General features: G+C 45.6%; 1 protein-coding gene across 1 annotated transcript in view; it reads left to right on the top strand.

Annotated features, from left to right (window-relative positions):
* ISM1 (isthmin 1) overlaps positions 1–14,107 on the top strand; it is a gene marked incomplete at both ends in the record, with an annotated part of 94,043 nt that overhangs the window by 61,727 nt on the left and 18,209 nt on the right. Inside the window, one exon of the mRNA XM_080716778.1 lies at positions 9,036–9,300. Within this exon, the coding sequence (XP_080572904.1) occupies positions 9,036–9,300 (265 nt within the window). The remainder of the gene's footprint in view (positions 1–9,035; positions 9,301–14,107) is intronic.

Below are 14,107 nucleotides of genomic sequence, written 5' to 3'. Positions count from 1 at the left end.
TAATTGAACATAAATAGTATACATTTAAAATATATTTGGTGCCCTCTCCTCCCTGCCTCCGTTTTCCCTTTCCCCCTCCCACCAATGGTTGTCCAGATTAACCATGTCTTATTCATAATTTTACACATGTTCAGGTGTAGACCCTCATTAATCAAAATCAGCCTTCCTCCTCTCCTATCTTTCCATTCAAACTTAGCTAGTATTTCCCCTCCATTATCTGGAGTCCCACTGGTATTCTTTGTGTTTCCTAGTTTGGGCATATTAGAGGAAACATATGTATCTTCTCCTTCTGTGCTTGGCTGATCTCACTTAACATAATGTTCTCTAGGGCTTTCCATCTTCTTGCAAATGATATAATTTTGTTCTTTATTTTTTGTTTTGTTTATTTTTTTATTCTATATTTTGAAACAGAGTCTCACTGAGTTGCAGAGGGCCTCACTAAGTAGCTGAGGCTGGCTGCGAACCACAATCCTCCGGTCTCAGCCTCTCAAATACTGGGATTACACGTGTGCGCCACCACGCCTGGCTCACTTGGCCCTTTTTAAAACATTACCTAAGAGTATGGAGAACAGTGATGTGAGGAAATTGGGGTCTACAGAGCTTGGAATCACAGATTGGTCTCCCCAGAAAGAAGTGTGCAACCATGAAGTGCTGACCCTTCTAGAACCCAAGTCATGGATTTGTATGTGAGCTCAGTGAAACAGCAAGATCACAATGCATTTTCTCATCATCATTTATCTGGGTGGGAAGTAAACAACCCTTTGGAACAGTTCTATCCAGCTTCCTGAAGGAAGAGAGAGCCGTCAGATTTGTTGGGCATGGAAAGGACTGGAGTGGGGCACAGGAGTAGAGACTAAATGGAGGATGAGTTAGGAGAAGGCCATGCTGGGCCTGGGTGTTCACATCATTGGGCTCATGGGCTTTTACAAAATGTAGCTTCCCCCAGAGCTGTCACACAAGTGTCTATGAATGGACGCCATTTGCCTCTGTGTCCTCTTAGACCCCAGACCACCTGCCCCTGGAGGCGCAAAACAAGTGAAAAATCAAAATCAATGCTTTGTTACTGCTTCGTCCTATCTGACCCCAGCACAGGAATAAGAAGTTTACCCATAAGTGGTGCTTCTGAAAGAGATGCTTTGAGGATACACTGGGACGAGGACAGGGCTGCTGCTGTCCCCGGCATGGAATGTCTCCATTTTCTTCTGAAGTTACCTTTCAATATCAACACCACCCTAACCTCTCAAGAGTAAAGGCTTCCCCACAGCTCCAAATATCAGAATCATTAGCAGAATGGATTCAAAACTAATACAGTTCCTCTATAGATACTGTGTAAAACCCTTCCAAAAATTTGGCCAATACGCCTTTTCGCCCACTGCCCAGCCAGGGCAAACCATTTCTGCTTTAAGCAATCCCTGCATCTCTTAACTTTTCAGCAGTATGAAGGGTAGGGGGACCAGTGTTTTAATGATCTAACGACTCAGCCCTAAAGAAAACCAAGCTGTGTTTCTGGCTTCTATTTCTAAAATACTGCAAAACGTAAGTGTTGGTCACTCAGAGAGATGTTCAAAGAGTCAGGCGTGGTGTTTTAATGATCTAACGACTCAGCCCTAAAGAAAACCAAGCTGTGTTTCTGGCTTCTATTTCTAAAATACTGCAAAACGTAAGTGTTGGTCACTCAGAGAGATGTTCAAAGAGTCAGGCGTGGTGGCTCAAATTTGTAATCCCAATGCTTGGGAGACTTAAGACAAGAGGATTGCCAGTTCAAGGCCAGCCTCAGCAACTTAGCAAGACCTCTTCAGTGCAGTGAGACCCTTGTTTAGAAATAAAAGATAAAAATAGGGTGGGGCACCAGGCGTGGTGTGGTGGCGTACCTTGCAATCCCCTTGCTTGGGAGGCGGAGACAGGAGGATCGCGCAGGTTCAAAGCCAGCCTCGCTGGCTTAAGAGACCCTGTTTCCAAATAAATAGTATGAAATGAGTCTGGGAGTGTAGCCCGGAGGTAGAAGGGCTTCCAGGAATCCCAGTACCACCAAAACAAAAAACAAAAAAATAAAAAAATAGGGTGGGGCATGTACCTCGGAATTAGAAGGCCCTGGATTCCAAAAAAAGAAAAAAAAATGTTCAAAGAAAGAATGAAGCAGCTGCTACCCCTAGAAGCACCAGTTCTGTGTCTTCACATAAGTGTGTGTGTGTGTGTGCATGTGCATAGCACTAGCAGCTGCAACCTCATGCCCCACTGCACTTGAGTAAACCAGTTCCCTGGTGGTCCTTTAGAAATGAGGTGCTTTCTAAAGGGGGTGACGTTTCCATGTTGGCAGCCCGCACCCCTCTCTTAGAGCGCTGCTCTTTTGTTGCTATCCACTGGCTTGACACGGGGCCAGTTCAGCCAAGCAGACAGTCTGACTGTCATCAAAGCATTTTCCCTCCCTGGGTAGCAGAATGAAGACAGGTGAGGGGCACATCAGCGGGTGGGCTTCCTCTGCCAGGAAGGGGCTTCCTCATCTGACTCCTCCCCTGGCAACATGCATCATGCCCCACCTCGTTATCCCTAGCTGGAGCCAAGGAGCTGAACAGGAAGTTGACACCCGCTCTCTGCACCCAGCACCACTGTAGCCTCTGGAAGTATTGCTCATATCCCGGGCCTGGGTCTCTTTTCCCTCCTGTAAAATCAGCCTGCACCTCTCCAAAGTGACCTTGCTGCACCTGTGGAAAGGGCCACCTCCCTTGGGCTTCTTGGCTTTTACAGTGGGAAATTCTTATAAAAGCCCCAACATGGCAGGCGTAGTGGTGCACACTTATAATCCCAGTACTTGGGAGGCTGAGAAAAAGAGGATCACAGGTTTGAGGCTAGCTTCAGGAACTTAGTGAGACTCTGTTTCAAAATGAAAAATAAAAAAAGGGCTGAGATGGAGTTTGGAGATAGAACATCCCTGCCTTTAATCCCCAGTACCAAAACAAAAGCCCAGCACGCGCTTCTGTCAAGAATTTTCAACTTCTATAAATCACACAGCCTCTGTCCCAAGTGAATCAGGCTGTCCTCTTGAAGACTAGCCTCAGGCTGTGGAAGTGAGCGGAGGAAACAATTGTGCAGAAAATAGAAAGAAACAGCCTCAAATTCCTGAAATGAACTTTATCTCCATGTTAAATTTAAAACAATACAAGAAGCTGGATTGCATTTTTTAAAAAAATCTTTCAGGAAATAAAGTGAATCCCCCAGACAAGTTAGACTTGAACTCTAGTACCTTTGGCTTAGTTTTTGGTCTTTAGCCAATGGTCAGATAGCAAAGACAAAAGTTTCTAAAATAAACTCATCATTAGGCTTATGGCATCAGTTCATTACAGTAGCTATTCACAGCCGAATATTTCTGTTTTCTGGTTCAGACTGAGATTAGTATTTATTTTGGCCAAACTATTTTTTTCTTCTATAGAGAGGGGCTTAACAACAGTCACGTAAAGATCTTCTTCTCTTTGCACATATTCATTTACCTGGCTCTTTGAGTGCCACAAGATACAATCAGAAAAGTGGCCCAAGGCTCCCAATGTCATATGTGCTCCTACATCTGATTTCTCCTCCTCCTTTGTCTTCAAATTAAGTTTGCAATGGCAGATTCAGCTGAATAAGAGCCAAGAAATGTCTGTGTCCAAGATACAGACCCACACAAGCATGGAGACAAGCCTGGACTGCGTGGGGCACTGCTATTGATGACGGGAAGTGCCGAGTCAGACTGACTGACCTGTGTTTGAAACTGGGTAGCACCATTTAGTGAACCAGACTTGGGCTCCATCGCCTCATGCAGTTTCCTCAACCTCTCTGTGCCTTGCTTAGAATGATACCTTACGTACCTTGTCATACCAGTACTTGGAAGGCTGAGACAGGAGATCTCAGGTTCACAATCAACCTCAGCAACTTAGATTTTCCACAACTTAGTGAGGTACTGTTTTAAAATAAATGTAGAATAAAATAGGGCTGGGAGTGCAGCTCAGAGATAAAATGCCCCCTGGGTTGAACCCCAAATGCCACACCCAAAATAAAAACTGGGTGTCAGAAGACACAGTTTTGAGACCAGCTCTATCCCTTCCTTGCTGTTTACCTCGGGAATTTGAATTCTCCAAGCCAATTTCTATGCCTGAAAATCAAATCTAAATTGAGTAGCACAGGCAATGATGTTCAGGCAAGCATGCTGTTGCATATCTCAAAGCATTTTCCTCAGTTATCTGGGGATGCCACCATTGTTTTTAAAGCATCAGTGGGTCTGAAACAAGGGGATTAAATATCTTCCTAGACCATCTTGTGTTCAAGAAAGGAGGGATAGTGTGACACTTTGCTGAAGATATGTCCCTGAGTTCTCTGTACCCCTGAGGAAAGCATTGCCCTCTGTGGAAAACATTGACCCACACCCACCTGGTCCCCTCAGCTCACAAGGTTAAGGAAACCAATGAGCAAGAGGACTCTTCTCATTTCTGGATAGTTCTCCTAGCTTCCACAGCCTTAGTGGAATTAATTAGACTCAGCCATTTTAGTTTCTCCAGGGGAAGAGTTTTTCAGAGCAAGAAGAGTTTACTTCTAAGTTGTTTTTTTGTTTTGTTTATGGTGGAACTGGGGATGGAACCCTTCTACCTCTGGGCTACACTCCCAAACCTATTTTATATTTTATTTGGAAACAGGGTCTCTTAAGCCAGCAAGGCTGACCTTCAAACCTGCATGTTCCTCCTGTCTCCTCCTCCCAAGTGCGGGGATTACAAGTGTGCGTCACCACGCCCAGCTATTTCTAAGTTTGAACTGTTAGAAGAAGGAAAGCTGATTAAGGTATATATGATTTTCTTCTCATCTTCTGACTTTGGACAGAATTCTCTAAATCAGCACCTATTTTTGGATTCTCTCTTTTGGAACTGGGAAGTTTCTACCAAAAGTTGAATGTGGTGCTTTTGAAAGAGTTCCCTTTCTTTTACCATCTTGATTAGTGGTGTAGACCACTAATATACAAGTATTTTACATATTTGTTTCCAGAAGAAGCAAGTATACAATATACTTCAATAATGTGTATTAAGAGCTGGGTGTGGTGGCGCACGCTTGTAATCCCAGCATCTGGGAGGCTGAGACCAGAGGATCTGGTTCGTGGCCAGCCTCAGCTACTTAGTTAGGCTCTTTGCAACTCAGTGAGACCCTGTTTTAAAATAAAGAATAAAAAATAGGGCCGGGGGTGTAGCTTGGAGGTAGAATGCTCACAGGTTCCATCCTCAGTACCGCAAATAATAATAATAATAATTATTATTATTATTATTATTATTATTAATATAATAATAAATAATATAATAATGTGTATTAAGGATGAGAAGGGATGGGGAGATCTAGAGTCTCTATCAGCTTGGAAATCTGTGCTCATTCTACATCAAAAGCTATTTCATACTGATCACCGTTGAAGACAATTTTAGAAAAGTATTCCCCATACTAAAAAAGCATGCAAATAGAATGAGAGCAACGGAGTACATAAAACTGGTCCCTACCATCCAAGAAGTCACTTAACATGCTCATTGTCTTCTTAATTGGATGCCTATGAAATTTCAGGTTCAAGATTAGATTTCTTCTTTTGATAGCAGTGTGAGGTTGCCACGTTGTTAACTGTAGGGAAGGGCTGGTCCTCAGATGTGTTTTTTGTTTTGTTTTGTAATTCATTTTGGGCAGTGGCAAGAAATTAAAGGGGGAAAAAAGAAACCTTTAAGCTGTTGAGATTTAGTCATTGATATAGCCTTTGGAGTAAATTCATATTTTGCTACTCATTGCCTGGCCGGGCAAGAAATACATTTTGTTTGGATGTGAGCAGTAATTTGGGGGGAAAATCGTATTGACGGTAATAGCTTGAAACATGAAATTGTTTTTATTCCCAGCTTGGAGAAATTGCAGAGCACGTTTTGTTTAAGCAATCCTTTTGACTCCAGTCTGAATACAAATGGAATACCAAAACCGTTGGGCACATTCCCCCTTATCTCCTACCCAGAGACTGATTTTATTACCATAATTGCAGGTTTTCCTGGCTCTTGGCAGCCTCTCCCCTCCAAGACCCTTAATAGCCTTGTGAAGGGTTGTTGCTCCTCAGTCATTCTGTCTGCAGGCAGTCTGGGCTGGCACTAAGGAGAAAGGCTCTGTCTCCAGGGCTGGGCTCTGCTTGTCCCTGCCCTGCTGGCTCTGTGCCACACTAGCCATGCTTTCCTTCTCCACCTGTCTTTCCATGGCTCCAGGGGGGTCCCAGAAACCTTGACTCTCCAGCTTCCATCCATCCCAGCAAATAGCAATGACACGAGACAGGCAACCTGTTACTTTTCTTCCCCTCTCTTTTTTTTTCTTTTTGAGCAATTACTCTAAAAGCCCCCTATTTATAAATAAGCAAGGAACACCTATGAGATTAAATGGTGGTTCTGGTAATGGAAATGGCCCGGGATAAATGGTGGTGCTATGGGATGTGCCCTTCTACACAACAGAGGAGAAAGTTGCAATCGGCCTTCTGCAGTCTAAGTAATACTCTCTTGACAGGTCACCTCTTAACCATGTGCCTGGGCCTTGGCAAATCACAGCCTGGAGCCAGGCTGGGTGACACACAACTGTAATCCCAATACTTGGGAGGCTGAGACAGGAAGATTGCAAGATTAAGAGTAGCCTCAACAAATTAGGCCCTGTTTCAAAATAAGAAATAAAGCCAGGTATAGTGGTGCACACTTGTAATCCCAGTACTGGGGAGGCCAAGACAGGAAGATGGCAGGTTCAAGGCCAGCCTCAGCTACTTAGTGAGACCCTCCACAACTTAGTGAGGCCCTGTTTCAAACTAAAGAATAAAAAATAGGGCTGGGAGTGTAGCTTGGAGGTAGACTGTCCCTGTGTTTAATCCTCAGTATGGCAACAACAACAACAAAAAATAGCTCAGAGGTAGGATGCCCCTGAGTTCAGGCCCCAGTATCCCCCTCAAAAGAATTCATCCCAGGACCACAACTGGCTAGGTAACTTCCTTTGAATGTCTAAATGAGCAGGATTCAAATCCCCTACTCCACAAAAGGAACGAGTGCTTTGTCTCCGGGATGGGCACACCCCCACGTGACTTGGCAGAGGTCTCAGAAACTCTTCAGATGTCGGGTCAGGGCAAAACTGGGAACACATCTGCCCAGGACATCTTGCACTGATTGCTTGGAGCGCATGTTTCTGATTCATTTGCACATAACTCATCCAAAGGGTGTTGCAAGAGCGATGTGGTGGCCAAAGGAACCCAGTGAGTCTTTTATTATATTTTTAAAACAAGTTTCTCTACATTGATTTTCTCTCAGAGCCAAGAATCTACATTCTTCAAAACCTGTGACTGACCTCCAAAGTAGACTTCGTCGATCCAAAGAACAAGTTCTAACCGTAGCTTCAGGACTACCTGCTCTGACCTGGGGCTGGGGCTGGACTATGGGAGGGGTGAAAATTCATAGCTGGGGGAGCCTGGTCTCGAGGCCCTCATGCTCATATCTCTGCATACCCTGTTACATTTCTCCCACCACCAGCTCCCACGACCTCTCTGCTCCCTCAGCCTCACAGGAGATTGTACTTCTATCCCTTAGGTTAGGTTTTATTTTTGCAGTACTAGGGATTGAACCCGGAGCATTCTACCTCTGAACTACACCCCTAGTCTTATTTTATTTTTATACTGAAACAGGGTCTCACTAGGCTGCTGAGGGCCTCACTGAGTTGCTGAGACTCACCTCAAACCTGTGATTTCTCCTACCTTACCCTCCCAAGTACTGGGATTACAAGTGTGTGCCACCACACCCGGCTATCACTTAGCTTTTGAGGGGCAATGTCAAAAGTTGGTAAGAGTCAGGCTCTGGAGTCAGGCTCCCCATCTCTTCCACTTACTAGTGCTGGGACCTTGTGTAAATTATTAATGTCTATGTGTCAGTCTTCCCTTTTTATATACTAAAAAGCTCCGTATTGCTATCTAGCAACCTCCCCCAAACTTAACAACTTAAAGCAATGACCACTGGATTGTTCATGGGTCAGGAATTTGCTCAGGGATCATCAGAGAATGCTTGCTGAGTCCCTGGGGGAGACACAGCTGGAGCTAGAGGATCCACCATAGTCCTGGTCATGTGACTGGCACCTCAGAGGTGGAAATCAGCTGAGGTGCCTCAGATACCCTCCACATGGGCTGTCTCTGTCCCTGGCTTCTACACACTCTGTGATTAAAGCTGAGCTCCCTTATAGACCAGTAGGGATACTCCAGAAGAAGGAAAATGGAAGCTGCCCCGAGCCTGGTGGCACATGCCACGCCTATAATCCCAGGACTTTGGAGGCTGAGACAGGAGGATCACAGGTTCAAGACCAGCCTCAGCAACTTAGCAAGACTTCGAGCAACCTAGAGAGACCCTATTTCAAAACAAAATAAAATAGGGCTAGGGGTGTAGCTCAGAGGTAGAACACCTCTGGGTTCAATCCCCAGTACAAGAAAAGGAAAATGGAAGCTGCTGACCCCTTAAGACCCATCACCGTGCCACTCCTACCTATGTAACTGGACAGAGTGACTCACCGGGCCAGCCTAGGTGGAAAAGGAGGAGAAATGGATTCCACCCGTTGATGGGAGGTATGGCAAACAAACAGGGATAGGAGGTTGCTATGGGGATTAATAAACTCATTAGGCAGAGCATTGAGAATAGCGCCTGTTAGTTATGCCCAGTGTCAGGTTTTATTACAATTATTATTGCATCACTTCAAGAACACACAAAGTACATGTTTACCCCTTGAATTAAAGGCTTCTCGACAACTGAGTCATCAGTAAATCAGGAACCCTAGTAATGCCCTGTTTCCTCCCAGCCCAAGGCCATGTTCCATCTAGTCGTGGAATTCACGTGGGCCTGCTTGGATGTCAGCCAGTCTCTCTCATCGTGCAATCTCAGCCTTCTCTCATGATACGGCCGCCATTTCTTTGGGCTCTCTAGTACTTTCTCCCAAGGGTCACACGGCTTGGAGGCTGCTGACTCCACACTGACCCTGGCCTGTTCTGAATTCTTCAGGTCACCATAGAGGTGGTGGATGGCCCTGACTCTGAAGCAGATAAAGACCAGCATCCGGAGAGTAAGCCCAGCTGGTCAGTCCCATCCCCCGACTGGCGAGCCTGGTGGCAGAGGTCATTGTCTTTGGCGAGGGCAAACAGCGGGGACCAGGACTACAAGTACGACAGTACCTCGGATGACAGCAACTTCCTCAACGCCCCCAGGGGGTGGGACCGGCCGGCTCCAGGCCACCGGACTCTTGAAACCAAAGAGCAGCCAGAATATGGTGAGTTTGCTGCCTAGTAATACATAGTTTGAGGGAAGACTAAATGAGGAAGATGAGGCCTGAAGGATGTGGAGCCAAGCAAAACCCAGTTTACAGTATGTGGCTTTGGTGTTCTCTGAGACATACCTCATAAAGGCTCTGCTCCGCAGAAGCCCCAAGGAGGCACCATCAGCCACATTTTTCCGGAAAGACTATAATTTTAAAATCATACCAGTTATCCCAAGAGAGGATTTTTAGGGTCTTTGGGGTTCTTTTTGTCTGTTCTTCCCCCCACCAAAAAACTTTATTTTTAATTTCTAAAAATGAAGAAATCAAGATAGGCGTGGAAGTGCATGCCTATACTCCTGGTACTTGGGAGGCTGAAACAGGAGGATTGCAGGTTTCAGGCCAGCCTCAGCAACTTAGTGAGACCCTGTTTCAAAATAAAAATAAAAGGTTTGGATGTAAACTCAGAAGTAGAATGCCCTAGGATTCCCCAGTACATAAAAGAAAAGAAAAGAAAACAAAGAAAAAGAAAAGTCATCAAATTAACTTCCTTGTACTTTTTGCTATAAACATTCTTAATGAAATCAATTTAATAAAAGAGATGCTTATGACTGTTTTCTTTGACTAGACAACTGTGCTATTTTTGATATTCACAGTAGATTGGGCCGTGGGAATCCACATGAACACGTAGCATGTGTTCATGGCAAAGTAAGCCCCCCCCAATAAATTTCAGACCCTAAATTGAGACTTCTTGTTTCCCTGTTTCTAGAGCAAGAGGGTTGAAGTTCCAAATTTAGGGACCTAAAATAATACAAGTTAATTTCTCGCTTGAGATGGGAGACGAGGTAGGGGACCCTGCTCCACTCAAGGATCCAGCCTCCTCCCTCCACCTCCTCCCTCTACCAGTGGTGAGGTCCAGAGAGTTTCTCCCTGGATGCTCTGCAACCAGCTGCTAACCAGAGCAGGAGAGGGCACGCGCACTCCCTTGAACTGGGTGGTGTACACTGCATCTACTCAAATTCTGGGAGCAAGACCTGGTCTCATGGCCCCACTTAGATGTAAGGATGCTGGGGATTCTGTGTGTCCAAGAAAAAGAGGACACAGTTTTAACAAGCATCCAGCCAGCCTTGGTGGAGAATCACATGTATTATAAGACTATTTGGATGTTTCCAGGTATGGTGGCACGTACTTGTAATTTCAGTACTTGAGAGGCGGAGACAGGAGGATTACAGGTTGAAGGCCAGCCTTAGCAGCTTAGCAAGACCCTGTTTCAAAATATAAAATAAAAAGGGCTGGGAGTGTAGTTCAGAGTTAGAATGCCATGCCCCTGGGTTCAGTCGCCAGTATGAAAAATAAGAATAAAAGGAAAGGAGAGGAGGAGGAGGAGGGAGGAGGAGGAGGAAGAGGAGGAAGAGGAGGAGGAGGAGGAAGAGGAGGAGGAGGAGGAGGAAGAGGAGGAGGAGGAGGAGGAAGAGGAAGAGGGAGGAGGAGGAGGAGGAGGAGGAGGAGGAGGAGGAAGAGGAGGAGGAGGAAGAGGAGGAGGAGGAGGAGGAGGAGGAGGAGGAAGAGGAGGAGGAGGAGGAGGAGGAAGAGGAGGAGGAAGAGGAGGAGGAAGAGGAGGAAGAGGAGGAGGAGGAGGAGGAGGAAGAGGAGGAAGAGGAGGAGGAGGAGGAAGAGGAGGAGGAGGAGGAAGAGGAGGAGGAGGAAGAGGAGGAGGAAGAGGAGAGAGGAGGAGGAGGAGGAAGAGGAGGAGGAGGAGGAGGAAGAGGAGGAGGAGAGAGGAGGAGGAGGAGGAGGAAGAGGAGGAGGAGGAGGAGGAGGAGGAGGAGGAGGAGTAAGAGAGGAGGAGGAGAGGAGGAAAAGGAGGAATTATTGATGCTTTGCACGTGCACCCATGTCCGTGATGCTGAGACTCCATCAGCAACTTGGGAGTGGACAGCAGATGCTGAGGATGCCTTGTACCGTTGGCCCATTTTTCCACAGAAAAACAAGTTATAGACTGAAGAGTTCTTTCTGAGCGTTAACCGATGATTCTCGGCACTTCCAAAGAAGCAAGATAGTTTTTCTTTCAGCCACATCATTTAATTTTTTAACCAGTGTTTATGAAGAGGATGTCTTGGTTTTGACACTGAGCTAGATGCTGGGAATCCAAAATCAAGCAAGACTCAGTCCTTCCTAAAGAGAATCTCTCATCCATCTCTGGACAAAGGGAGACAATTATCTGTAAGGGAAAGATATCAAAATGTAAATACATGTCAAATGCTAGGGGAGCAGAATCCACACCCCTTCCAGCCGACAGTCTTGTAAAACCTTTGCCTTGCCTGGAGGATGTCTAATGTGTCTATTTCTAAGAGGAAGGACTGGGGACAGTAGCCAGCAGTTATAATTTTTACCAAGCTCTAGGCCCCCTTACAACATCTCATACATTTAGATTATTTAAGCAGCTTCCCAAGACAGATACTCTATTTCACAGATGGAAAAAATAAAGGCAGGAGAAATTAACCTGACTCGGAGGATCAAAACTAGAGATTCAACCAGGTGATCTGAACCCAGAATTTATACTTTTCTACCTCTCTTGGGGTTTGGAAGGCTAGCACATTCCTTAGGATAGTGGAGTGGATCTGGATATGAAAGCCTAGACTGGAAGGCAGGAATGGGAAGAAAAGACCTTTGTCATTGAGAGAAATGCAGAGACTCTATGGATACCTCTGGGGAATCACACGGGACTTGTGGTTTACCTGTTTGCCCGGCCCGGAGAGAATACTGTTTCTAAGAGGGAGCTCAGACACGACCTCAGAATCCCCTGGTTGCATGTTTAAAAAATGTCAACCCTCGGCCGGGCGTGGTGGCGCACGCTTGTAATCCCCGCGCTTGGGAGGCAGAGACAGGAGGATCGCGCAGGTTCGAAGGTAGCCGCGTGCGCTGGCTTAGGAGACCCTGTTTCCAAATAAAAAATGTAAAAATAGGTCTGGGAGCATAGCCCGGAGATAGAAAGGCTTCCAGGAACCCCAGTACCACCAAAAAAAAAAAAAAAAAAATACATTAAAAAAAAAATGTCAACCCTGGGCGCCAGCTGCTTCCTTCTGTACCCGTGGTCTTCAGGTGTGGACTCCAAACCACCTGCACCAGCAGCACCCGGGATGCAATGAAAATCTATTTGGTTTTGAGAGGTTTTCTTCCTGCTTTGTTTTGCTATTGAGGATTGTACTCAGGGGCACTCTGCCTCCAAGCTCCCCCCCTAGCCCTTTTTCTTTTTCTTTTCTTTTTTTTTAAAACAAGTTCTCACCAAGGTGCTGAGAACCTAACTAAGTTGCTGAGGCTGGCCTTAGGCCTGAAGTCCTCCTGTCTCAGCCTCCCACGTACTGCGATTATAGGCATGTGCCCTCACACCTGGCTAGAAATCTGTAAAACATCACTGTGCTTTCAGTCTTGAGGATAGGATTTGCTTCTTCTGGGGAAAATTCTTTCTTCCTCACCCAGCTACAAACCTGGGGTGCCCGTGGAGGTCCCTGTGCCAGGGTCTCAGGCGTCCTGGGCCATCAGGAAGCTCCCGTCTTCATGGATTTGGGAGTTTCTCTTAGTAACTCCCCCACGTTAGACAAGATATCAGGATTGTACTTTATAAGAAAACCCTGTCCCTTCTGCACCTCTAAAGCAGTGCTCCACAGATGTTAATGCACTTACAAATAGCCTGGAGTCTTATAAAATGCACCTTTGAATGCAGTAGATACAGGGAAAGTTCAGGAGCCCAGGGGAAGCTGGTCTGGGATCACAGACTCTCTGTGGTATGAGCAGGATTAGCCAGTGGCCACGACTTCTCACAACAGTTCCAGGTTTCTCCCAACAGCATCGGACGAGCTGAGAATTCAGTTTTTAGTTTAACCAACAAGAAATTATGGAGCAATTTCTCAGTATGTATTCCTATGTGGGTGCTGGGGGTGGGCTTACAGGGAGAGAACCCACCACCTTGGAACATGAGGTTTGTGCAATAGCAAAGCAGCGCAAGTCACTGTATCTCAGTGCTTGCTGCAGCTGAGGTAGATTTATTTCTATTTATTTTTTCTCTCTGTGGTGTGTGTGGTGTGTGTGGTGTGTGTGTGTTACTGGGGATTGAATTGAACCCAGCAGCTTTCTACAGTCTTGCTAAGTTGCTAAGATTGGCCTTAAACCTGCGGTCCTCCTGTCTCAGCCTCCCAAGTACTGGAAGGACAGGCATACACCACTACACCTGGTGAGGAGATAGATTTTTGAAGTTTGGATTGTAAATAAGAATTGAAATGTTTGTGAGAAAGGAACATTTTTACATCTGAGAGTTTACAAGTTTCAGACGAAATAAATAAAACAAAATGGTAGCTATAGGATGGGGAGGAGTTATTAAATATATAGCAGAAAATAGACCTCATTGGTATAATGGAAACACATGTGTTTGTGTCATACGTCACTCAACTGTGGAGAGTGTGTGCTTGAAATCTGTCCTGTGTAGATACTCCAGGTATTCAGGGCAAAGAGAATCTAAATATATACTTCTCTATCTAATGGTAGCAGGCCATTCTCAAAATCGTTGTTAATGAAATTAGGTGGGCACTGCTTATTGGTACCTAGGTCCTAGCCCAGCTCATTGAAATTCCGTAACTGGCCATGTCCTTTTTTAATAGAAGATTTCAAGCCAGGTGTAGCAAGAGGCTGAGACAGGAAGATGGCAGGTTCAAGGCCAGCCTCAGTAACTCAGAGAGACCCTGTTTCAAACTAAAACAAATTTTGAAAACAGCTGGGCATGTAGTTCAGAGGTAGAATGCCCCTGGGTTCAATTCCCAGTACTTAA

The sequence above is a fragment of the Muscardinus avellanarius genome (assembly GCF_963383645.1).
Source record: "Muscardinus avellanarius genome assembly, chromosome: 19".
In the NCBI taxonomy this organism is placed as follows: Eukaryota; Metazoa; Chordata; class Mammalia; order Rodentia; family Gliridae; genus Muscardinus; species Muscardinus avellanarius.
This window is presented reverse-complemented; position numbering and strand designations above follow the sequence as displayed.